This window comes from Planococcus citri, chromosome 5 (assembly GCF_950023065.1).
Source record: "Planococcus citri chromosome 5, ihPlaCitr1.1, whole genome shotgun sequence".
In the NCBI taxonomy this organism is placed as follows: Eukaryota; Metazoa; Arthropoda; class Insecta; order Hemiptera; family Pseudococcidae; genus Planococcus; species Planococcus citri.
This window is the reverse complement of record NC_088681.1, coordinates 54,536,568-54,562,251: the sequence shown is the minus strand read 5'-3', so window position 1 is coordinate 54,562,251 and position 25,684 is coordinate 54,536,568. Positions and strand designations below refer to the sequence as shown.

The 25,684-nt window shown below is 34.3% G+C and overlaps 5 protein-coding genes across 6 annotated transcripts in view; 3 read left to right on the top strand and 2 right to left on the bottom strand.

The window, feature by feature from the left end:
• The window catches only part of LOC135847148 (UDP-glucosyltransferase 2-like), a 53,277-nt gene extending 30,814 nt beyond the window's left edge, over window positions 1–22,463 (bottom strand). Inside the window, exon 1 of the mRNA XM_065366584.1 lies at window positions 22,328–22,463. The gene's annotated coding sequence lies outside the window, so the exon portion shown is untranslated. The remainder of the gene's footprint in view (window positions 1–22,327) is intronic.
• Window positions 4,613–11,712, top strand: LOC135847151 (facilitated trehalose transporter Tret1-like). 2 transcript variants are annotated; one of them, XM_065366588.1, is made up of 5 exons: window positions 4,613–4,766; window positions 4,982–5,177; window positions 5,473–5,608; window positions 5,746–5,931; window positions 9,850–11,712. In XM_065366588.1, exons 2-5 carry the CDS (start codon window positions 5,133–5,135, stop codon window positions 10,848–10,850), a joined length of 1,368 nt encoding a protein of 455 aa, XP_065222660.1. In that variant the 5' UTR covers window positions 4,613–4,766; window positions 4,982–5,132; the 3' UTR covers window positions 10,851–11,712. The 2 variants fall into 2 exon arrangements, with proteins under 2 accessions (XP_065222660.1, XP_065222661.1); XM_065366589.1 differs by having other exon boundaries at window positions 4,614–4,766; window positions 5,516–5,608.
• Window positions 11,280–16,573, top strand: LOC135847153 (facilitated trehalose transporter Tret1-like). The gene is made up of 4 exons (XM_065366590.1): window positions 11,280–11,412; window positions 11,902–12,037; window positions 14,641–14,826; window positions 15,321–16,573. The coding sequence occupies exons 1-4, from the start codon at window positions 11,368–11,370 to the stop codon at window positions 16,319–16,321; spliced, it is 1,368 nt and encodes a 455-aa protein (XP_065222662.1). The 5' UTR covers window positions 11,280–11,367; the 3' UTR covers window positions 16,322–16,573.
• LOC135847154 (facilitated trehalose transporter Tret1-like) lies at window positions 16,726–22,290 on the top strand. The gene is made up of 4 exons (XM_065366591.1): window positions 16,726–16,908; window positions 17,390–17,525; window positions 20,653–20,838; window positions 20,981–22,290. The coding sequence occupies exons 1-4, from the start codon at window positions 16,864–16,866 to the stop codon at window positions 21,976–21,978; spliced, it is 1,365 nt and encodes a 454-aa protein (XP_065222663.1). The 5' UTR covers window positions 16,726–16,863; the 3' UTR covers window positions 21,979–22,290.
• A 477-nt stretch (window positions 22,464–22,940) lies between the features above and the next one.
• The window catches only part of LOC135847155 (uncharacterized), a 28,269-nt gene continuing 25,525 nt past the window's right edge, over window positions 22,941–25,684 (bottom strand). The window contains exons 8-9 of the mRNA XM_065366593.1: window positions 24,384–24,506; window positions 22,941–23,241 (exon numbers count right to left, since the gene is read on the bottom strand). Of these exons, the coding sequence (XP_065222665.1) occupies window positions 23,126–23,241; window positions 24,384–24,506 (239 nt within the window). The 3' untranslated portion in view covers window positions 22,941–23,125. The remainder of the gene's footprint in view (window positions 23,242–24,383; window positions 24,507–25,684) is intronic.

Genomic DNA, 25,684 nt, shown 5'->3' with positions numbered 1-25,684 from the left:
ATATTTGGCTATGTTTTTGTTATATTTAAAGTTCGCGATCTCGATAATATTCGGCTGCTAGGTTTGTTATCTTGAATATTCAAAAGTTTTTGTTATTGTTTTTATTCGAAAATAAATAGAGTACGAAAAGGGTTCGTATTGAAGCGATTAAATCAATCGCCCTTATTGTTGAATTCCTTTTTCGTTACCCCTCCCCTCCCCTATCCAAAATTTCAAGAGCTGAAGTTCAATTTTGGATTTTAGACAAACTTTGACAATTAAAAAATTTCAAAACAGCTGTTTTAAGGCAATTTTTGAACTTTTTCATCAAATGGTAATTTTTTGAAATAAAGTGAACCAATGTGAGTGATTCCTTCAATTTAATTCTTATACATCAACTTTTACTAGGTAGTTTTAAGATATTCTGAAGCCTTCATCAGTTTTTCAAATTTTCTCCAGAAATTTCGAATCGCTGTGAAGGAGCCATTGAGCCAAAATTGAACTTTAATTTCCATATAATTAGTTTTGGGTCATTTTGAAAACTGCTAGAAAAGTGATAAAAAATCAAATTTTCAAAGAAGGTAGATACATTCTAACAAATCAGTTACTCGGGCGAGATATCGTCTGGTGTCAATCTCAATTCGACTTTTTTGGAGCCTCCAGAGAGTTTGAAAATTTCTCCAAAAATTTCAAATTACTCTGGAATACTCGTATTTCTTTGTGAACAATATTGATTCAAGTTGAACTTGTGGTGGGAGAAAAAACTGGAAAAAACTCAAATACTACCATAAAACAAAAAATTTAGAAAATTTTTTCATTTTGAGGTTTTGAAGTTTTTGACTTTTGGAATTTCCCAGAAATTTTCCAGAAGGAAAATTTCTGATTTCTTTGAAGATATGAGAGTCGATGATACACAACTTAATTGTAACTAATAACCTCATATCCACTTTGGTGTACTTACTGGATATCCTATTATGCACTCTCCTGGTTCTAATGGATGTGGTCGTGTGCATATAATTAATATCTCTCTCGATTCGTATGATAGCTCAGTGCATAATCTTAGGGTCGTATGAATTGCGGACGAGGAATTATTCCTAATTCCCACTGGAATATTTAAATTTATTTATATTTTCGTGGAGACACGATACTTCATGCAGGTTACGAATACACAGTCTTAAATGCCAAAATGCCATATTTACTCATAGGTACCGTAGAAATACTTACTTTATTTGTGGAAATGCTTACTTTTGTCGTAAATGGAATGATTTACCAAGAATAATAATTTGACAATTTGACAATTGTCAATAAATAAGATAAGAACTCGTGTAATAACTTATTATATTATAATGCCAAGAGAAAATTGTGGGCATTTTGATACAAAATTGTCCTTTTTGATTTGTGTACTTATCAGAATAACTTATCAAAATAAAGGGATTTTTATTGGGAAAAGGGAGAACTTATCAGAATAAAACTTATCAGAATAAACTTATCAGAATAACTTATCAGAATAAAGGAAATTTGGGAAAAAAAGGAAAAATAAAGGCCCTAAAGTGCCTACCTCTGTACTAAATTGTCAGAAAGCGATCCGAGACAGATGAAAATTGCTAACTTATCCCCAATGGAAACAGTGCTAAGGACAAAAATTGTCTATGGCGACGAAGATGCCCGAGTCATGGATGTCTGATCCATTTAGTATCATAGGTTTCATATGACCGAAGTGCCTATTTAACTTGAACACGAACTGTACTGGATCTAAACTAACAACTTGTAACGTAGATTATTACAAATTCTTGAAGAACGACTCATTGATAGCTAACCGAAGCTATGGCGCTTGTGTGCCAGTTAGCGAATATTATTCAAAGCTATGGCGCTATTGAACAATACCAACGATTTTGTCTTGGATCGGAGTATTTATAGTCTACGATAACCAAAAATCGTGCAGTAGCTGGGTGGGGTAAGTGGCGCACGTGTATATCGCGTCTAGCGGTGCTCGTATTATGTCATATTCGCGTATATTCGGCGATAATCGTAAAAAACTTGATTGTTATTGGTTAATATATCGGAAGTGGAGGTAAACTTGGCGCCACTACCGGAAATACGAAGTTATAATCGTGTATAATCGTTGATATTCGATAATCTCGCAACTGTAATTGGTCATAGGCGCCACCACCACTAAATAGGTTGGGAAAAATGTCGCATTTGGTCACTGATGTAATAAATGGTCATTAAAATGGTTGAATATCCGTCGCTAAGGGGACAGAAAAATATTCATTCGCCTAAAAGACCGGAGAAAATCTACTCTATATGGAGATAGAATTATTTTCTCCCACGTTAGGAGAATTATTTTCTCCCACATTAGGAGACAGAATCACGACGAAATAAATTTCTCCCAGTACTTATATAAGTAGCAGAAAAATTCAAAAATAGATTTCTCCCAGCTTAAGTGACAGCAGAAAATTATTTTCTCCCACTACAAACTTTCAAGCTTTGCTCGGAATGTCTGGATAATGAAACTTTTGGGAAAAAATGAATCTTATTTTTCTGGCGAGGAATTTTGTATTCTACAATTTTGTTTCTTTTAATTTTTTTCATAAAATTTTTAGGTGGTGGTGGATTTGAGCTGTTTAGGAATCCTGCAGAGAATTTTTGAATTTCCAGTTTCGGAAAAATCTGTCATAAAAAGAGCCTAAAATTGAATCAAAATTGGGTTTATTTTTCATGAAAAACTTGAAATTTGAGGTAGATAGTTGAACATTGGTATTTTATTTCACAAATGAATTAGTGATACGTTCGAATTGTTCTGGAATCTCCAGCGCATCTTATACAAATTTTAGAAAAAATTGCCACAAAAAAAGCCAAAAGTAAGTACATTTAACCCAGATTAAACGCAATTCCTTCTGTTTGTGACACATTATTTGGTCGATTTTCGAACAAATTTTTAAATTGTCGATTCATATCCGTAAATTTTAATCATTTCCTTCGAAAATTCCAAAATCCGTTGGAGGCTCGAGAATTGCATATTAAAAAGACCCCCAGCCGATTTTGGAGGTTAAAAATACTGTATATTATATTAAACAAAATTTCAGCGTTTTGTATCGCTTGAGAAAATTTTGAATTCGAAACAGCAGAAGTGGGTTTTGAGGATATCGATCTTTAAAGAAGAATATGATCGTGGTCAGTGTGTAGTATATATCCCAATTTCATTTTTGCTACATATTTATTATGATTATGACAACTTTTCCAATACCTACCTAAAAAATCCAAAAATCTGCTGGAGGCTTCAGAACATTTCAAAATTATCACCAATCGATTTGAAAAGTCAAAAATATAGCAAAAAACAAATATCATCTTTCTACTTCAATCAAATCAAAAATTTGAATCTTTTTTTTGAGGGGGTGGGGGGGGGGAGTAAAAATGAGCCAAATCCGAATTTTTCAAAACTCATCAAAACTCAAGAAATCAAATTCAAAACCTTAAATTGATCTAAAGATACACTTTTGCATCTTTTGCATGCTATTTTGATTTTTCTTTCGCTGTTCCAAACATTTTTTTTAACGTGATGAAATCAGGTTTTCTCCGGCATATTTTGTTCTTCGAATTAGGCCTCAGTTTTCAGTAAAACCTGATTAAATTATTTTTGGAACCCCTAATTTTGAACATGAAAGTGAAAGATCGCCTTCAATAATTTCGTAACGATATTTCGATAACTTGGAAACTTTATCGAGAATGAATGAAAATCTTTTTGACTTTTGAAAAACATTTCAAGTCAAGTAAAAGAAGTAAGAAATGAATAAAAAATTACAAGTCGAGGGGAAGTATTTTTTTTCTAGGTGAATTAAAGAGATATTTGAAAAAAAAACTGGGCCAAAGTGGAAGCGCAGGAATCAGAATTGAATTTTAAGCTGAGATATGTAAATTGTTTTCAAAAAAATTTACAAGTCACAAAAAATGAAAAAAAGAAGTGAAAATGTACCTACTTATAAAAATAACAAGTAGGTAAATAAATGTTGGAAATTGTCGATTTCCAGCCCCTTAAGCTAGCTTCTTTGGACACATCCATGTTACATATGTTGCCTATAAGCACCCCAGTAAACGAATAATTTTACTTCTCGGCAAATTAAATAAACGTAGCGAAGTCAATATTGTGGAAGCAAAACGTCCAAGCACATGTTGTCATAAACTGAAAAATTGATACTATTTGAAGAAACCATGCTCAAAGTTTCAAAACATAGTTTTTATGATATGTAGTTAGGTAAACATTAATAACTCGCATTAAAATTTGAAAAGCTTGAAAATTGAAAATTAGACAAACCTATTTTTTTAAAAAAATATGATGTTAATACATACTTAGGTAATCATACGAGTATAAAAAACCATTGTTTTAATTTATAAAATGCTATAAAACCGCGTACAAAAACAATTCTAATAATAATTTTTAAAAGAAATGATTAAATTATGGCGCATATAGGTTCATAATAACAATAGGGAAGGGAGGGCATCGAAGTTTGATAAAAGTATAATTCTTCGGTACAGGTAGATAACGAAAGGTGTTTTTCGAAAACTCGTACGTTAGTAATCCATTTTGTAAGCATTTCATTTGAAAAAAAAATATCAAAATGTTTATTCTTAAACATTCAAATTACCTAAGTATTAAGTAGGTAACCATATTTTTAAAATTAGGAGTATTCACCTACCTAATACTCAAACTCTGAATTTCAACACTATTTTTTTTTTATTGTGAAGACAAATCGTTGATATTACACTGCATGAGCAGAAAATACAATGAGGTAAGTACAAGTATTGATAAACATTTAAACATTACATTTCGGTCGAGGTTCCAAGGTAATTGAACGGGTGGATAAATTTAATCATAATGATTTACGTATCTAAATTTACCAAAATATTAATAAGTAATCTTCTTGAAAAATAAAAACATTTGGTATGATGCGAGCATTAAATTATCAATTTAATAAAAAAAATTCCTCGTGTTATTTCTTAACAGACGATCATTCATGGATCATACTTGCGATATTTCGGCTGCGTTTGTGTTCAAATCGCATTTACTGATTGATAAACGATAACATCCGTTTAATTTAAAAAGTTATGTGTGGTACTTTATTTGCAAATTATACTCGACATCAAACAGGAGCAAAATGTTGGTGCCATCAAGTTGGAGAAATTATTCTCTATTGAAGCAAGTAAGTAAACGTTCAAGTTATTAATTTTACCTACCTATCATGAAAATTACATTTATTGTATGTTTGTTTTGAAACATTGGGTATAAAGCATGAATTCTTAATGAGTTAGAAGGATTTGGAGAGGATTTGACCAAACGCCTTGAAAAAAGACTTGGTTCAATGGACTTTTCATGTAATCAAATAAAGAGTTAACTCACAATCATATGTAACACTCAGTTGAAATTTAAAAAAACCTCTCGCCCAAACCTGAGATCACGAGAGTCTTCGAAATTAAAACGAGATAATCTAATTACAGATTTCTGCCTCATTAATCGGACTTCTCTTGCATTTATCATTAGGAATATGCCAAGGATTTTCAGCAGTATTCATACCCCAATTACAAAACTCAAATTCCGAATTGAAAATAAGTTCTGAGGAAGCGTCATGGATCGGTATGTACATACCTACTTTTACTTGTTTTCTCCTCGCTGAAATCTTACAAATTATTATTTTCATTAAATTTATTCTCTCGTGTAAGTACCTAGGATAGATGTCGTGTATTATTCTTGTTATAATTTATAAATTATAGCCAGTGTCAATGTTGCTTCAATGCCTGTGGTTGCTGTGCTCGTTGGAATACTAATGGATGCAATCGGAAGGAAAAGATCGATTCAAATTTCATTTTTACCTCTAACCATTGGATGGGCAATTATTGCATTAGCTCCTTCCGTTGTGATGATTTGCATTGGCAGATTTATAACAGGCTGTGCTATTGGTAAGCTAGGTACCTATAAATGTACTCGCACTACTTGATAGAAAATAATTACAAGTTTGTCGCCTTCGATTAATTTTCAAAATAGGTGATAGGTAGGTAATGAGATAATGATTTATTTTTACAATCAATTCGAGTTGATCTGTTTACCGAACGTTCATCTGTCTTAATTAGACATGTTGAGTTGTCTGTGTTCTTATGAGAAGATAACCTATGACCATGTTACCAGACATTATCATCTATACCTACCTACTTCTATGCAAAAAATTCGCCTCAATTGTAAAAAAAAAAAAAAAAGAGCTCAAATTAAGATTTGATTTTGAAAAATAATCTTGTCTACAATCCTTTGTGATCCTATGCCATTTATTTTGATGGTGGCATTGCTGATAAATTACACTAATCCAGTGATAACTTCTGCCCAAAAATGATAGGTATCCACTTGACAGAAAATGATTGGATTCGATCAATAGAATTAGATCAATTCTGAATGTTCCCCAAATCCAATTACTGATCTGACCAGATTCAATCAGATTAAAGTCTTGATCAAATTAGATCTATTTGCAGGTTCACTCCTTATCAGATGCAATAAAGGGAAGGGGACTTGGTTTAAAAAAAAACAAACCTCAGCTTAGACCAGTTTGATCAGATCCGGACTTTCTCAGTTCGAATTTATTCAGACTAGATCTAACTACTCGTATATGTGATCAAATCAGGGTTTTAATCAGATTAGATCTGATCATTTTTGACAGAAATTGATCTGTTCACAGCAGATCAGATTTAGTAGGGGGAACCTGATCGAATCTGACCACACTTCTGATCAGATAATCTTAATATCTGATCAGATCTAAAAATTTCTCAACTCAAAGTTGATCTGAATGATCTGATTAGACCTGATGAAATCAAAAAAAAGAACCTAATTGGATATATGACCACACATCTGATTCTGATCAGATCTGTTTGAGCAGATCAGATGATATCAGTTCCCAGGAATTTTTCTAATACGTTTATTACAAATTACAATTTATTCTGACCAAACTTGAATCGCAATCCAAGTTTAAATCAGATCAGATTTAATCTGATCAGATGCACTTGGAGAAACCTGATTGGATAATACAATCACACATCTGATCAGAACTATACTTGTTCAGAAGATCCGAACATTCTTCGGATAAAATTCAACTTGAGCAGTTCTAATCAAATATGATCAGATTCTGACATTCCTCAAAGATCAAATTGATCTCACCATACCTAATCAGACATCAGTTTTGATCAGATCAGATCAGATCTGTTCGCACCTGATCAAAACCTGTAGAACTGATTGAATACATCCAATCTGATCAGATCTGATAAATCAGATGAAATCAATCTAGAACTTTCACCAAAGTCTGAACCAATTTCATCTTATCAGACTTAATCAAATCTTGGTTTTGAACAGATTAGATCTGTTCAAACCGGATCAGATTGAATAAGAGAAACTTGATTGGCCATGATCAGATCTGATCAGACCAGTTTGATCTGAATTGATGGGATCTGGAAATTTCCTTAATTTACAAATTTGATCTGAACAGACTTGATCAGATCCTTGTTTTGATCAGATTACAGCAGCTGAAGCCAGATTAGGAGCAATAGGGAGAAATTGATGGACAATTATCAGAGCAGATCAAACCTGTTTGATCAGATCAGACAATGACATGTTTGATCAGATCAGACAATGACATGTTTGATCAGATTCAACAAGTTTGATCAGATCAGACATCAGAATGAATAAGAGAAACTTGATTGGACATGATCAGATCTGATCAGACCAGTTTGATCTGAATTGATCGGATCTGGAAATTTCCTTAATCTAATTTGATCTGAACAGACTTGATCAGATCCTTGTTTTGATCAGATTACAGCTGCTAAAACCAGATTAGGAGCAATAGGGAGAAATTGATGGAAAATTATCTGATCAGATCAAACCTGTTTGATCAGATCAGACAATGACATATTTGATCAGATTAGACAAGTTTGATCAGATTCAGGCATGTTTGATCAGATTCAGACATGTTTGATCAGATTCAGACATGTTTGATCAGATTCAGACATGTTTGATCAGAATAAATCAAAATCAGGATATTTTCTTAATAGGTAATTCAATTTGATCTGGACAGGCCCAATCTGATCCTCATCTTGATAAGAGGAGAACCTGATTGGATATTATGATAAGACCGAGATCAGAATTATTTGAGCAGATCAGGCTTCTTTGTGCAAATCAGATCGGTTTGATTTACAAGTAAATCGATCAGATCCAAAAATTTCCCTAATCTAGTTTTATCTTGATTTAAATACACATAATCTGATCCTGGTTTTGACTGCATTAGCGTTACTTTGGCCTGATCAGGTAAGCATACAATGAAGGGAATTTGACTTGATATATGTACTTACTTAATTAGATTTGATCAGGCCGGTTGGCGCAGATCAGACCTGTTTGATCAGAATAGATAAAATCTGTGAATTTCTCTGATCCAATTTGATCTGAGCAAACCTGATCTGATCTTAGTTTTGATCTGATTAGTGATTGATTAGATCATCAGTTCAAATCAGGATCAGATCCAATAAGTGAAACTTGAGAGTGGATATGATCTCACATTTGATCAGAGCGGATTGATTAAGGGTAGAGGCACCAAATATGGACCACTTTTTTTGGAGGATTGCCACTTGAAAACTATAGGAGGTAGAAACCTCCACAAAGGCTTAAAATGAAGTTCCATCCTTCCACCAACACTGTACAAAACTTCAGGGGTGAAGGTCAACTTAAAGTATGTTTTTTTTATTGTTGAGTGATGAGTGTCAAAATGACAGTTCGAAATTTTGGACGCCTAATATGGACCACCTATAAAATTTCAAAATAAACATACTTTCACATTTTTCAAAAGGTCATATTTATTCGTAGAAATGAACAAGAAAACTTATTCTAAGCAGTTCAGGTTAATTTTGAATATTTTTTTCAAATTGTTGAATGACGAGTGTCAAAGTGACAGTTCAAAATTTTGGACGTCTAATATGGACCACCTAAGGAATAATTTCAAAATAAACATATTTTTACGTTTCAAAACATCATATTTATTAGTAGAAATGAACAAAAAAAAGTATTTCAAGCATTCCCTTTTTCAGCGGCTGTAAAAAATGAGTAAAAAATTCAATATCACAGGTGGTCCATATTAGCGCACCCCATAAAAAAAACTTTGCGCCAAAAATTTCTGTACATACCCTCATTTTTAGCAAAAACTGATCACTCCAGCAGAAACTACATCCTTTTTTGATATTATAAACATCAATGCCATTTAGAAAATTACACCACATATATGTTTTAATAAAAGTTGAAAAACACACTGAAAAAATTTTCAGTGTCTCAAAACGGTTTTTTGTAAATTTCTCAGCGAATTTTGACTTTACAGTTGTAATTTTTGTCTCATTCGTTTTTTTGATGAAAAATACATCAGAATACATTTTTTCCTGACAGATTGCGCTAATTACCAATGAGAACGGGCGCTGGTCCATATTGCGGACTGGTCCATAATTGGTGTCCTTACCCTTACATCCGAATATTCATAGGATTAGATGCAATCTGATCATGATCTGAACATTTCCTGATTAAAATTTGATCTCAACTGATCTAATTAAAACCAGCGCAAATCTGATCAAATCTACCTTTTTTTCTTGGGGTCTTGAGCACTTCTCAAATTTCAAATTATCTATTTTTATACTTAATTCATCTCAGTTCATGCATTTCTGGCATCAATAGCAAATAGCATAGCTAGGTAAGTAGGTACAATTTCCAGTGGGCATTTTGAAATTGTGCACATTATGAACCGTATTTAATATGTACCTATATCATGAAAATTAATCTTAAAATCCTTCATTTTTTTTCTCATCTAGCAATGGACCCAGTAGTTGTAGTCTACATAGCAGAGACAAACGAGCCAAAAATCCGAGCAACTTTACTATCCTTGACTGGACCCACAGTACTGATTGGCATCCTAACCTCATACATATTGGGTCACTTCATATACTGGAGAACAGCGGCAGCAATTCTGAGCATTCTATCTGCTGTTAGTTTCTTCGCAATCTTCATAATTCCAGAATCACCAGTCTGGCTGATATCTCGTGACAAAGTCAAAGAAGCCGCCGAATCATTGAAATGGCTTCGAAACAACCAAATGACAACGGTCAACGCCGAGCTGGACGAATTATTGCAGGCTAAATTATCAAAAAATCAGAATGAAACTGAGGAATCATTTATAAGGACGATAATTCGAACAAAAGCGTGGAAGCCTTTCCTCATACTAACGTCTTACTTCTTCTTACAGCAGCTCTGCGGCACCCATATAATCGTTTACTATGCGGTCAGCTTTTGCGACGCTTTTGGTACACGAGTAGATGGGTTCTCGTCGTCACTCGTGTACATCCTACTTAGCTTATTTTTCGCCCTCGTCTTTACCTGCATTATCGAGCACACTGGTCGCAAAACTATGACTATTGTTTCAGCAGCTGGCATGTGCCTGAGTTATTTATCAGCTGCTGTGTATCAGTATGTATGGCAAAATACGCCGGATAATCCCATGAATTGGTTTCCATTGGTTTGCATTTGGATTAGTGTAGGGTTCTCCATGATCGGTATGAACTCGGTGCCTTGGTTAATGGCTGGAGAATTATTCCCAACTCAAGTTCGAGGTGTTATGACAGGCGTACTGTGGCTAACTGTTTACATTTATATATTTCTTTGCGTTAAACTTTACCCTTTGGTAGTTTCGTTGGTGAAAATTTACGGAGTGTTGATGATATTTTCGGTGTCTGGTTTTGTAGCTGTTTTATTCGGTAAGTTTTTTGTACCAGAGACGAAAGGAATGAGTTTGATTGAAATTGAAAGCTTATGGTGAAAGAGTGATCTTTTGCAAGTTTTATCTAGTCAAATTGTACTCGTAGCTTCAGTTTAGCTTGAGATGTTCTCAAGATAAGTAGGTTGTAAATCAATTGAAGAAAATTGCTTGCGGCCTGGCAACAATAAAATACGTGGAAGACCCTAAGTGAAAGTTTTCAAGCTCAGCCTTGAATTTTTCTGCATTCAAGGCCAGTGGTAGTTAAATCACTAGGTAGATAAATGCAGAGAACCCATTGACGTAATCAATTGTGTAAGAGAGATGTACATTTAATCATGATGATCAACGTAGGTACCTAGTTATCTCAATTTTCGAGTAGGTAGGTACGTTTAATCCCCATAAAATAAAAAAAACTCAATAAGGGATTTAATTCAGTAAGTACATTGTACTTATTCATTACCTCAACAAACGATCATTCATTACGCTATACGAGTATTAGTTTCACTTGTTCAAAACTCAAACCTACTTAATTTGAAAGACAGTATTTTTGAAAATTATACCATCAAAGAGAAGCAAAATGTTGTTACTATCAAGTTGGAGAAATTATTCCATACTTAAACAAGTAAGTAAGCGTTACTAGTGCTTTTTAATGCAAGTTATAATTTATCATTATAAAAATTATTGTAAATAGGTATCTATGCCATGAGTACCATTGCCATACATACCAAGTTATGATGATAAATTTCAGTATGATAGACTGAATAGGTAGATATATGTACTTGACTTCAAGCTAAAAATGTCAACGTGTTCAAAAAAAATTACTGTGCAAAAGTCTGTGAAAGACTGTTTTTTTTTTGTTTGTTTTTCTAAAGCATACTTACCCAATTTGTGAAAAATATAAAATACAAATCATACTAATTTATTTTCAATTTTCTTAAACAATAATTTCAATAAAAATTTAAAGAAAAATGCGTTCAGATTTCAATCTCATCTCCATCCCTTTTTCAACCTCCTAGGTGGATACATAGGTACTTGATAGAAATCATCAATATAGGTACTACATATTTAAACTATGGAAATAGCATCGTTGAAGCAAGATAATTTATTCCAGGTTTCAGCCTCATTGATCGGACTTTTGCTGCATTTATCAATAGGAATATGTCAAGGGTTTTCCGCAGTATTAATACCTCAATTACAAAACTCAAATTCCGAATTGCAAATAAATTCCGAGGATGCATCATGGATTGGTAAGTACCTGGAGGCCATTATTGGGTTTAGAGTCAAAATGATCTTCAATAATGAATGCTGCACTCTCAAAAACCCAGGTTTTAATACCCATTTGGTATTTTTTGACAATTTTTAGTTTTGTATGTTCCTCTACTACGGAGCCCATTTTGGCTTTAGGGTCAAAAAGTATTTAAACATGAGTTCTGTTTCCTTCAAAATTCAGGTTTTGATACCCATATTGCATTAGAACCATTGGCGAACGAATTAATCAATTCTTCAATTTATGATTCAATTCGTTCGCGAATGATTCGCCAAAAATTATTCAATTCGTTCGCAAATGATTCGCCAAAAATTATTCAATTCGTTCGCGAATGATTCGCCAAAAGTTATTCAATTCGTTCGCGAATGATTCGTCAAAAATTACTCAATTCGTTCGCGAGTGATTCGTCAAAAATTATTCAATTCGTTCGCGAATAATTGACCAAAAATTAAGCAAATGAATTGATTCGCTGTTCGCGAATGATTCACCAGGAATTATTCAATTTGTTCGCGAATGATTCGCCAAAAACTATTCAATTCGTTCGTGAATGATTCGTCAAGAATTATTCAATTCGTTCGCGAATGATTCGTCAGAAATTATTCAATTCGTTCGCGAATGATTCACCAAAAACTATTCAATTCGTTCGCGAAGGAGTCACTTATACAAGTCAATTTGTATTATGTTCGCGAATGATTTGTCAAAAATTATTCAATTCGTTCGCGAATAATTGACCCAAAAATTAAGCAAATGAATCGATTCGCTATTCGCGAATGATTCACCAGGAATTATTCAATTCGTTCGCGAATGATTCGCCAAAAATTATTCAATTCGTTCGCGAAGGAGTCACTTATACAAGTCAATTTGTTCGCGAATGATTTGTCAAAAATTATTCAATTCGTTCGCGAATGATTCACCAAAAATTGAGTAAATGAATCGATTCGTTCGCGAACGAGTTACTTATACAAGTCAATTCGTTTGCGAATGATTCGTCAAAAATTATTCAATTTGTTCGCGAATGATTCACTAAAAAATTCAATTCGTTCGCGAGTGATTCACCTAGAAATTAATCAATTTGTCCCACCGCCAATCGGTTGTGAATGATTCGATTCGATTCACTTCGCTTGAAAACAGATCAATTCCTACATAATAGTATCACAAAAACCGAATCAATCGTATTTGTGAAAATTCAAAGATTCAAAAATCTACTGGAGGCTCCAGTAATTTTCAAAAAATCGCTGGATGCTCCAAATCGACTTGAAATTCCCCTGCAGTTGACTTCGTAGCATATTGAAATTAGTTTGCAGAATAAATTTCAGCTTTCCAACTCCATTTTGGTGAAATTTTGTGGGAATTTCGAGTTTCAAAAATCTGCTGGAGGCTCCAGAACTGCTCAAAACGGTTTGACACAGTTTCCAATCGATTTGGCATGTCGAAAATAGGGTGTATCCCAAATTTCAGCTTTCTTGGTCAATTTGGTAACATTTTGATTTTCTCCCTCATTTTTAGCCCAAATTTGATTTTCAAAAATTCACCAAAAATCGAAAAATGCACTTTAGCACTTGAAATTTTGACAGGTGATCAATTTTTGCTTGATCTTTCGATCTACCTTTGTACAGTTTGAAAAATGTTGTGCAAGTCCTATGTTGAAACGCAAAATCTGCGATTTCAGCTGACCTGTCAATCAAAATGGCCGCCATTTTGTAAGTAGGGCCACTTTTTTTTGAGTACAAGGGCTAGAAATGTTCCTTAGGACTCCCCCTTTAAGAAAAAAGTTGTCCCGGAGGATCGACAGGGGGAAGCAATTTGTCCTTAAGTGGGCTCCCCGACTATTATGATTCATCGTTTGCGCATTGCGCTTTGTGATTGCGAATGATTCACCAAGGAATCAATCAATTTATTTAATCACCCAATCGTTCGTAAATGATTCGATTTGATTGTAAACAGATCAATTGCTATACAAATGTTTTAAAAAAGTGACTCAATTTGTTCGTAAAAGATTTGTATTTGAAGGAAATCCGGTCTTCTCATGCTTAATGCGTGAGTGTTTTTTTTTTGTATTATTCACATTGGCTCACTGTGCTAAAAAAAAATAATTTTACAAACAAGTTTCAAAATTGCCACTAAAACAAGTTTTTTGGATTTTTAAATTTTTAAAAACTCGCCAAAATTAAAAAAATTACTTTGGGACCTGAAATTTTGGTTGCGTGGGGTTTCAAGACATGCTCTTTTTATCTAGACTGGCTTAGGTCAAAAGGTTCCCTCGTCAGCTCGAGCCAGATACCATTTCATAATTAATTTCTGAAAAAAATTTTTTTAAATCGATACAGACTTTAGAATGGTCCAAAACTATAAGTTGTGTATGTTTGGGAGTTGAATTGAAGAATTTCAAAAATTTGCCAGAACTTTACGACCTGGAATTTCAGTTGGGGGAGGGGAGAAAATAAGGATGCGCTCTTTCCTTCTAGGTTAGTCTCGTTCAAATTAGTGAGTGTGAGTTTAAAAGGCACATTTGCTTTTTTTTTAATGCAAGTAGATAATATATAGGTATATTTTGCGTTTTTTTTTTTTTTTTGTTACGATTAGCCAGTGTCGGTGTTGCTGCAATGCCCATATTTGCTGTTCTTGTTGGTATATTAATGGAAGCAATCGGCAGAAAAAGATCGATTCAAATTTCATTTTTACCTCTAACCGTAGGATGGGCAATTATTGCATTAGCTCCATCTGTTGTTATGATTTGCATCGGCAGATTTATAACTGGTTGCGCTATTGGTAAGTTATTTTCAGTAACATTATTTGAAAATTATGTATTTACTGGTCATCTTCAGACAATAATTAAGTGTACTGAGGATATGATTTAGATATTTTTAAAATCAACAGTTTATACCTACGCAAGGATTCATTGACGTGAAAAGATAAGTTAATCTGTGTTTTCGTGAAGAGATGTTTTTTTTTTTTGGGGGGGGGGTGTTTATAATTACAAAATTATTACACCCGTAAGGGGGGGGGTTTAGATTTGGTTTGTGAGGTTGATGTTTTTTATTAGGGAGATGTTAAATTACAGAAATTTCAACTCAAATAAAGAGTAGATGAAAGAAAAAAAAATTGAAGCGTCAGATTTGAATCCTCGTTTTTTGGTCAAAACAATTAATGTTTTCAAGTGTCGAAGAATTTTTCATTTCTTAAACAAACAAAAAAAAACAATAAAACAATCAGCCAGATTTAATTTCATCATTTTTTCAATCTGTTTTTTTTTCCTTCTGCAGCAATGGACTCAGCAGTGGTCATCTACATAGCTGAGATAAATGTGCCAAAAATTCGAGCAACTTTACTATCCTTGGTTGGACCGACAGTACTGATTGGCATCCTAACTTCATACCTATTGGGTCACTTCATATACTGGAGAACAGCGGCAGCAATCCTGAGCATTCTTTCTGCTTTATGTTTCTTTACATTTTTCATAATTCCTGAATCACCAGTGTGGCTGATATCAGGTGACAAAGTCGATGAAGCCACCGAATCATTGAAATGGCTTCGAAACAACGAACTGGCAACCGTCAACGCCGAACTTGACGAATTGTTGAAGGCTAAATTATCAAATAATCAGAATGAAACTGAGGAATCATTTATAAGAACGATAATTCGGACAAAAGCGTGGAAGCCTTTTCTCATTCTAACGTGTTACTTCTTCTTGCAGCAGCTCTGCGGTGCCCATATAATCGTTTACTATGCTGTCAGCTTTAGCAACGCTTTTGGAACAAAAATAGATGGATTTTCATCGTCACTCGTATACATCTTAATTAGCCTATTTTTCGGCATTGTTTTTACCTGCATTATTGAGCACACTGGTCGCAAAACTTTAACTATTGTTTCATCAGCTGGTATGTGCCTGAGTTATTTATCAGCTGCTGTGTATCAGTATCTATGGCAAAATTCGCCGGGTAACCCAATGAATTGGTTTCCATTGGTTTGCATTTGGATTAGTGTAGGTTTCGCAATGATCGGTATGAACATGCTGCCGTGGATGATGGCTGGAGAATTATTCCCAACTCGAGTTCGAGGAGTTATGGCAGGTTTTTTGTGGCTAACTGTTTACATTTATATATTTCTTTGCGTTAAACTTTACCCTTTGGTGGTTTCGATTGTAGAAATTCACGGAGTATTGATGATATTTTCGGTGTCTGGTTTCGTAGCTATTTTCTTAGGTAAGTTTTTCGTACCAGAGACCAAAGGAATGAGTTTGATTGAAATTGAAAGTTTATGGTGAATGAAAGAGTGATATTTTTCAAAATTTTAGCTAGTCTAGTCAAATCGTAGCTTCAGCTTACTGGAGTTGTTCTCAAGATAAGTGGGTTGTAAATCAATTGATGATTATTCACCGCCTAGCAAAATAGAAAACATGGGTAAAAGTTTTCTAACTCGGCCTTAAAAATTTTTTGCATTTAAGGCCAGTAAGTACCTAGTAAGTAGTTAAAGCACTCCATAAGCACAGAAAAATACTGTCAAATCTTCACACCATTTGATAATAAATACCTATTCCATTGACGTAATCAATTGAGTAGGTATAAATTTAACCATCATGATCGACGTATCTGAATTTTCGAGTATGTTTTAATCCCATTGAAAATAAAAACACTTAGCACGGGGTTTAATTTAATAAATAAATTGTTTAACATTACCTCAACAAACGATCATTACGCTATATCGGTTTCGCTTGTTCAAACCTCAAACTAATTAATAAACCATAAACCTACTTAATTTACGAGACAGTACCTTCTTTTGGAAATTATAACATCAAAGACGAGCAAAATGTTGTTACTATCAAGTTGGAGAAATTATTCTATATTTAAACAAGTAAGTAAACGTAGCTAGTGCTTTTTAATGCAATGTTATAATATCATTATATAAAAATTATGGTATGCTTTGAAACTCCGGCTACTCCGTATAAATTTGTTATGATGATAAATTTCAGTAAGTAGGTATACTCGATAGATAGAATATTTACTAGCTAAAAATATGAAATAGCAGCTGAAAAAAAAGTCTTGTGCAAAAGCATGTTAAGGAATGTTTTTTTTTGTGTGTGTTTTTAGGCATAATTTGTAAAAAATATAAAAATTTAAATTAAGTATGCCAATTTATTTTCACAGTTTTCTTTAAACAATTTTAATGGATACTCGCTTACTTAGATACAAAATTTTAAGAAAAATACGTTCATTTTTCAATTCTTCCATGATAGGTAGAAACTAAGTATAGGTACCTACTTGATAGAAATCATCGATGTTTTTTTTCTCGAATTTTGGAAACTGAATCGTTAAACAGGATAATTTATTGACAGATTTCAGCCTCATTGATCGGACTTTTGCTGCATTTATCACTAGGAATATGTCAAGGGTTTTCCGCAGTATTAATACCTCAATTACAAAACTCAAATTCCGAATTGCAAATAAGTTCTGAGGAAGCATCATGGATCGGTAAGTAAATATCTGGAGTCCATACTTATTATGAAGTTTACAGGATGAAATGGTACATATTTAAAAATAAAAGCTGCACCCTCAAAAATAACACAGGTTTTCATTTCACTTTTTTTTTCAATTTTCAGTTTTGCATCGCCTCGCCTCTTTGAAGCACATTTTAGAGTTTAGGTCAAAAGATCTTCAAAAAATAAGTTTTGTGCTCTTAAAAATCCAAATTTTAATATCCATATTCCATACCAATTTTTTGAAAATTTTCAATTTCGCATCTCTTTATTTCAGATCCATTTTGGTTTCAAAAAGATCTTCAAAATGGATTATGCACCCTCGAAATTCCATACTTTGATACTCACATTGTATTTTTTGACAATTTTCAATTTTTTCCCTCTCCACCGAAGCCCATTTTGGGCTTTGGACTTTGGAATCCAATGGTTTTCAAAAATGAATTATACGTCCTTAAAAACCCATGTTTTGATACCTATTCATTTTGTATTTCTTGAAAATTTTCAATTTTCCATTACTTCTTTGTGCTCATTTTAAGGTTTAGGTTTAGGGTCAAATGATTTTCAAAAATGGATTGGGTGTGTCTTCAAAAACTTAGGTTCGATATACCCATTACATTTGTTGATAGTTTTCAATTTTGTACGTAGGTCTTCCAGTTTAGAGGCTATAATATTGGGTTTTGGGTCAAATGGTCCTCAAAAATAATTAATGGATGAAGATTTTGGCAGAAAACAAAACCTTTTCATCGATAATTTTTTTTGAGCACTTTCAATAAATGTTGAGCCCAAAATTGAGTCAATTTTTTAAAAAGTTTTAAGAAAGTTGAACGCCATATAATATAAAAAATATATCAACATTTTTGGGGGGGTGCGGGTGATCCCTTGAAAACTCAAATTTTGATACCATATTGATTTTTTTTTGAAAATATTCGATTTTCGATCGCTTCTTTGAGGTTTCAAGTCAAATGGCCTTCAAAAACTGAGTTACCTAGGCCCATACAATGCAGCAATCTTAAAAATCCAGATTTCGATAACATTGAATATTTTGAAAATTTTCAATTTTGCAGCTCTTCAATTGAGGCTCATTTCTGGTTCAAATGGTTTTCAAGAATAGATTCCACTATGGGAGTTGGGGTCAAATGGTCCACAAAAATGATTTCTACACCCTTAAGACCCCAGCTCTGAAACTCAGATGGTTTTTTTTTGATAATTTTTAATTCTGTGCCTCTTTTTTAGAGCTATGTACCAAATTTTAGTGTTTGGATGCAAAAGGCACTTCAGGTACATCCTCCCATTGTACTGTGGAAATGTGGACTCTCTAGGTCAATTCGGAAGGGCTGTAGCTGCTTTCCTAAACGTCGAAAAGCATAAAATCGCCCTAAAATCCACTTTTTTGGATCCGGAGAGAGGTCAAATGGGGTTGGAAGGTTGAAACCTGCAAAAGACACTTCGCGTACATCCTCCCATTGTACTTTTAAAATTTGGACCCTCTAGGTCAATTTGGAAGGGCTGTAGTCTTTCCTAAATATTGGTCAAAAGTCGAAAAACATGTAAAATGGTCCAAAAATTCACTTTTTTGACCCTGGAGAGAGGTCAAATGGAGTTAAAAGGTTGAAACATGCAAAAGGCACTTTAGGTACATCCTCCCATTGTACTGTGAAAATTTGGACCTTCTAGGTCAATTTGGAGGGGCTGGCTGTAGGCTTTCCTGGACGTCGAAAAACACGTAAAATAGACCAAAAATCCACTTTTTTGACCCTGGAGAGAGGTCAAACAGGGCTGGAAGGTTGAAACATGCAATAAGTACTCATGGGGCGCCCTCCCATTACATGCTAAAAATTTGAACCCCCTAGATCAATTTTAGGGGTGAGGGGGTCAAAAATAGGGGGTCAAATGTAGTTTTTCTCTCCTTAAATAAGGTCGGGATGACCTGGGAAGCTGAAATTTGGATATGTTGATTACAGTAAGGGTACTGACCAATGGTATAATTTTGGACCCTTTTCATTTATTTGGAGTCATATTATGCCCCTCCAAAAAAATGACCTTTCTGTAAAAATAGGGTTGGAAGGTTGAAACATGCAAAAGGCACTCTGGGTACATTCTCCTATTGTACTGTGAGAATTTGGATCCTCTAGGTCAATTTGGAGGGGCTGTAGGCTGTCTGAAAAATTGAAAAACCCGTAAAATAGACCAAAAATCCACTTTTTTGACCCTGGAAAGAGGTCAAATAGGGTTGGAAAGTTGAAACCTGCAATAAGTACTCATGAGGCACCTTCCCATTGTATGCTAAAAATTTGGACCCCCTAGATCAATTTTAGGGGTGAGGGGGTCAAAAATAGGGGTAAAATGTGGTTTTCCCCGCCTTAAATGGGGTGGACATGACCTAGGAAGCTGAAATTTGGATATGTTGATCATAATGGCGGTACTGACCAATGGTACGATTTTGGATCCTTTTTGTTCACGTGGGGTCGAATTATACCCCTCCAAAGAAATTACCTTTCTGTAATATTCAACTATGACCCTCCCCACTGCAGGGGTCAACTGTAGCTTTCAAAAAAAAAACCATTTCCCAACGTTGACCTTATTTGATTGATTAGAATAGGTTCCACGCCATGAAATGTAAAAATCTCTATCGTGCTTAGAGCTCAAAACGTCGAGAACTATCAACATTTTTGACTCCCCCCCCCCACCTTTTTATACAAAGTTGAGCCTACCGCAATAGCCATCATTTTTTACAAAAATGTGGCTAAAGATGAATTGTGAACTTTTGTGCAATGATTGATAATTTTCAATCTGCAAGATATTCCAGTCAAGTTGTTGTTGTTGATTTATGGGAGTTGAATTTGAAAAAATTATTTACTTTGGTTTTCTTCAATTTTCGTGAAAAAAATTGGAAATCATCCTTTAGAACTTTTTTTTTTTAAAAAGAATTTTATGACTTGAAATTATTTAAGTTGTGGAGGGGGGAGGGGTTGGTTTAGGATACGCTCTTTCGACCTAATTTGGTACCATTCAAATGAGGGATGTGTGAATTCAAAAGGTTCCTTTGCCAGCTCGATACCATTTAATATATATTTTTTTAATTTTAAAATAATATCTGCGTTCTTTTTGCTACCTATGATTAGCCAGTGTCAGTGTTGCTGCAATGCCCATAGTTGCTGTGCTTGTTGGTTTATTAATGGAAGCAATCGGCAGAAAAAGATCGATTCAAGTTTCATTTTTACCTCTAGCTGCAGGATGGGCAATTATTGCATTAGCTCCTTCAGTTGTAATGATTTGCATAGGCAGATTTATAACTGGTTGTGCTATTGGTAAGTTATTTTTATCAATATTAACTGAAAATTGTGTGTTTGGTGGTCATCTTCAGACAATTAATGAGGTGTAATGAGGAAGAGTACCTAGATTAAAAAAAAAAAAAAAAACAATCATAGAGTAATCTGTTTTCTTCTCCAGCAATGGACCCAGCAGTGGTCGTCTACATAGCCGAGACCAACGTGCCCAAAATCCGAGCAACTTTACTCTCATTGACCGGACCCACAGTACTGATTGGCATCCTCTCTTCGTACCTATTGGGTCACTTCTTATACTGGCGAACAGCAGCAGCAGTCTTGAGTGTTTTCTCAGCTGTATGTTTCTTCTTGACCTTCATTATCCCCGAATCTCCAGTCTGGCTGATATCTCGCGACAACGTCAAAGAAGCCACCGAATCGTTGAAATGGCTCCGAAGTGAGACGACGGCGGTGAACGTCGAGCTGGACGAACTGTTGCAGGCTAAATTATCAAAAAGCTCGAATAAAGCCAACGAATCGTTCATGCAGAAGATAATTCGCACAAAAGCGTGGAAACCTTTTCTGCTGCTAACGTTTTACTTCTTCTTGCAGCAGCTCTGCGGTATCAATATAATCCTTTACTATGCAGTCAACTTTTACGACGCTTTTGGTACACCGATAGATGGGTTTTCGTCATCGCTCATATACGTCCTACTTAGTCTATTTTTCGCCATCATTTTCACCGCCATTGTCGAGCACGCTGGTCGCAAAACTTTGACTATTGTTTCATCGGCCGGCATTTGCCTTACTTATCTGTCGGCCGCTGTGTACGAGTATGTGTGGCAGAACGTGCCGGATAAACCAATATTTTGGTTTCCATTGGTTTGCATTTGGCTTAGCGTTGGTTTCGCCATGATCGGCGTCAACTCGCTGCCGTGGCTTATGGCCGGAGAATTATTCCCGACCCAAGTTCGAGGTGTTATGACAGGTGTGCTGTGGCTTACTGTTTACCTCTACGTATTTATTTGCGTTAAACTTTACCCTACCATAGTTTCGGTGGTAAAAATTTACGGAATATTGACGATATTCTCGGCGTCTGGGTTCGTAGCTCTACTATTTGGTAAATTTTTTGTACCAGAGACCAAAGGGATGAGTTTGATTCAAATTGAAAGTTTATGGTGAGGAAGAGGAATTTTTTTGGAAAATTTAGCTAGTCAAATTGTACCTTCAATCTACCTCGAGATACATATATTCGTGCCCTAGATAGGTATGAGTCATTCTAAATATCAATTTAAACTCATAAGTATTCTTCAAGTGAGGAAATATACCAGTGAGCATTGAATAATAAACTAAATTGCTCTTTTGTTACCCAGGGATAGTCTGCTCAGAGATTAATTTAGAGCTTTGAAAAACAAAATTATTATTATCATTAAAAAAAAAAAAAAAAAAAAAACAGATTTCTAATGTTTGAAATTTTATTCAAAAAATAGAAATCTGAAAAAATACTTGATTATTTAATATTAAAATTTACCTGGTATTCTTGATCGACTTTCGATATCCTTTCAATTCTAAAACTTCGCAAAATTATTAAAAACTTCGCATTGGAAACAATGTGTATACTTACACTCGATTAGTTTCAACGAGATTCTAGTTTAGGTACTTTCATTCTAATTGCGATAATTTGTGCAAAGAAGATGATAAACTCATCATCATTAGGTAATCATGCATGTAAGACCTATTTTAATAGGTATAATTTTACGCCTCGTTACAGTGAAAAAAATATCTTCCTGACGTAAGTTCCTAGTCTTTTTTGCTTCTTTTTGATAGATAATTATGCTGTAAATATTTAAATAATATAATAGGTAATACAGGAGCATGGCGCGTACTTCTGTGAAATATTATACGTGAGATGAAATTTTAACTTTAATTATGTTGATAGTTACCGGCAGTAAAAAGATAACGTTTATTTGAGGTTCGAACGAGTTTAGACTATTTTTCCTTATATAGGTATTCTGTTCCTATAATCATCAAGCAAGAACAACGTACGTCTGAAGATAAAGTAATTTAATATTTTAATGAACCCTGTAAATGTTAGGTATAAAAAGCTGCTGGAAAATTTTCCATAATAATTCAGTGGAAAAATGTAAAAACGAGGAATTTTAAATTTATTTTTGTAAAAATAACATGAGGAGTTCATTTTATTGTCAGATATCGTGTATGATTATAATTTTTTTATTTTTAAATTTGTTTCATCATCTTAATTCTTAAATACTTATGTAAGAACATAAAAATTAAAAAAAAATAGGTATACTTAAGACATGAAAAGTATTCAATTGCTACATGGTAACTGTCTAAAATTTAGTTTGAATCCTCGATTGCCTTCGTCAACATCTTGAGCAATATTTTGACCAACAACAACGTACAAAACAAATGGTTTGGCCGAAGCTGAAAAAAATAATCAAATAGAATAAATTTTACGAGAACAACTATACCACTGTTCTAAAATAAATGAAAATGTGTATCACGTGAAAAATTTTCTTATGGAAAAGTACCTGTCTATATTTTATCAACTCGAGTTTCGTTTCAAGCCAATGAATTGATATAATAATACCTACTTAGATTTAAGTAAGGGTACCGAATCTACCACACAGTTATTAATTTAAGCAAACAGTTGTTTAGAAAGCAGTAAGCCAAACCATATTCTACCTATTGTTTTATCGTTATAAATCAATTCGAGCTAAGTCCTTTATTATTAAATTTTCGTGGGAAATTGAATTTATTGAGAGGTGACGACGATGAATTTCTTGCGTATTGTATGTATGTTTGGAGTACCCAGTGAAAATGACTGATTAAAAATATTGAATAAGTATGTCATGTTATCTTTGTATGTAATTCGTTCTGATGTTTGCTGATGAACATGTACTTTTTTTCATCTTGATTATGATTACACAGATTGATTGATGTGATGTGATATATTACTCAGTTTAAGTTAAGCACACAATGTTACTCAACTTTTTCATAGAGTAAGGATAATACCTGAGTAATTAATACCTAATTTTGAAAAACTTTTTACCAAAAAATATACATTGATGTGGCAGTGTTTGTCGAGTTATAATTTTAATAATGTTACGTTGTTGTGGACTATACGTTGTAAAATACACCTTATATCTACCAGAGTACTGCACGGTTAAGTTAAAATAGCCGGATAACCGCCGGAGCTATCGGCTAATTTAACTACAGGTTACAAACTGCAGTTACTTTTGTCGGCGCGCGCAACCAGCGGTAAGTTAGGTTAATAACCATACGTTAACCGCATTCGGTTCTCTGGTGTCTCAACAATACATTTTGGTGACTCATCAAACAGATAAGACAGAATCGAACATTACATTTCCGATAAGAGCGCGGTATAATCGCAGGTAGTTTAGTCATTTTAACTACAAAATTATCCGCATAGGCTAACGCTAATATAACTGCTTTTGGATGAGTTATATTTGGTAGCTTACCGCACACGACACGCGACTAACGCAGATAACTTTTAACTATACCGTGCAGGACTCTGATATCTACGTAGTTGAATGCCTGCTTACTTGTAAATGGAGCTAATGAAGAACCACAGAAACGATCTGTGTTTACAGATGACCCATTTCTAAAAGGATTTGCAACAACGATGAAATTACTTCGACAAAATTCACCTCTATATTCGACTCCTCCTGAAAAATGATAAACATATAAAAGGAAATCAATTTTATTTATCATCTTACCTACCTCTTTATATAAAAAATGAAATTTTATTCAAATGCTAAAATAGTCGGGGAGCCCACTTAAGGATGAATTGCACCCCCTCCCCCCCGTCGATCCTCCGGGACAACTTTTTTCTTATAGGGGGAGTCCTAAGGAACATTTCTAGCCCTTGTACTAAAAAAAAAGTGGCCCTACATACCATTTTGATTGATAAGTCAGCCGAAATCGCAGATTTTGCGTTCCAACACAACATGTTTCAAACTGTACAAAAGTAGATCGAAAGATCAAGCAAAAATTTATCACCTGTGAAAATTTCAAGTGCTAAAGTGGGTTTTTCGATTTTTGGTGAATTTTTGAAAATCAAATTGATATGAGGAAATATGCCTTCATCACGTAAGGGATGATTAATAAAAGCATCGCCGTAGTGATGAGTATAAGAAACATCGCCGTAGCGAGGATTAAAATAACAACTCCCAAAGACTGCGCAAGTCTGGTAATGTGAGAACTTCTTCTAATACATTTTGATGACAATTCAATGTCATCAATAGCCGCGCATCGAACGATGCACCTACGACTATAAATTGAGCAACACAGCCACGAGCCGAACTAGTTGCAGTTGTTGTATTTTCGGGCAAGTTGCATTCCCAATTAAGCTGCATCTCCTACTCGGTGGTCGCAAGACTACCGAGTAGTTATATCTAACATGATTTGAATTTAATTAGATCTCGTATTCGGCGAACGCGCGAGCCGGTTCTTGGTCTCAAAGTGTATTTATGTAAGTTAGAAGCGGATGAGTTCCCTCTACAAGGACACTCATCTCCTATTTTTTCCGATCTCGCCCACTTCTATAGTGGTTAATATTATTTCGCTTCGTGATTAAAATTATCGATCGTAATTCTTCACGTTCTCTATTGGGTATGTTTCCCATCCTGCCGGCCATCGGAACATACTTCTCGTCTGGAAAAGCACCCTCAGTAAAAACAACCAACCCCTGCCGACCATGTCTAGTATTAGGGACATACCGAAGAGGCAGGAAATATGGACAGTTTGTGAACCTGGTGAGAAAGTCACCTGCATTAATAACACATTTTCTAGGAAATGTGTACAGTTTCAATGGGTAAGCAATTACCACCCTCATTATCTATTA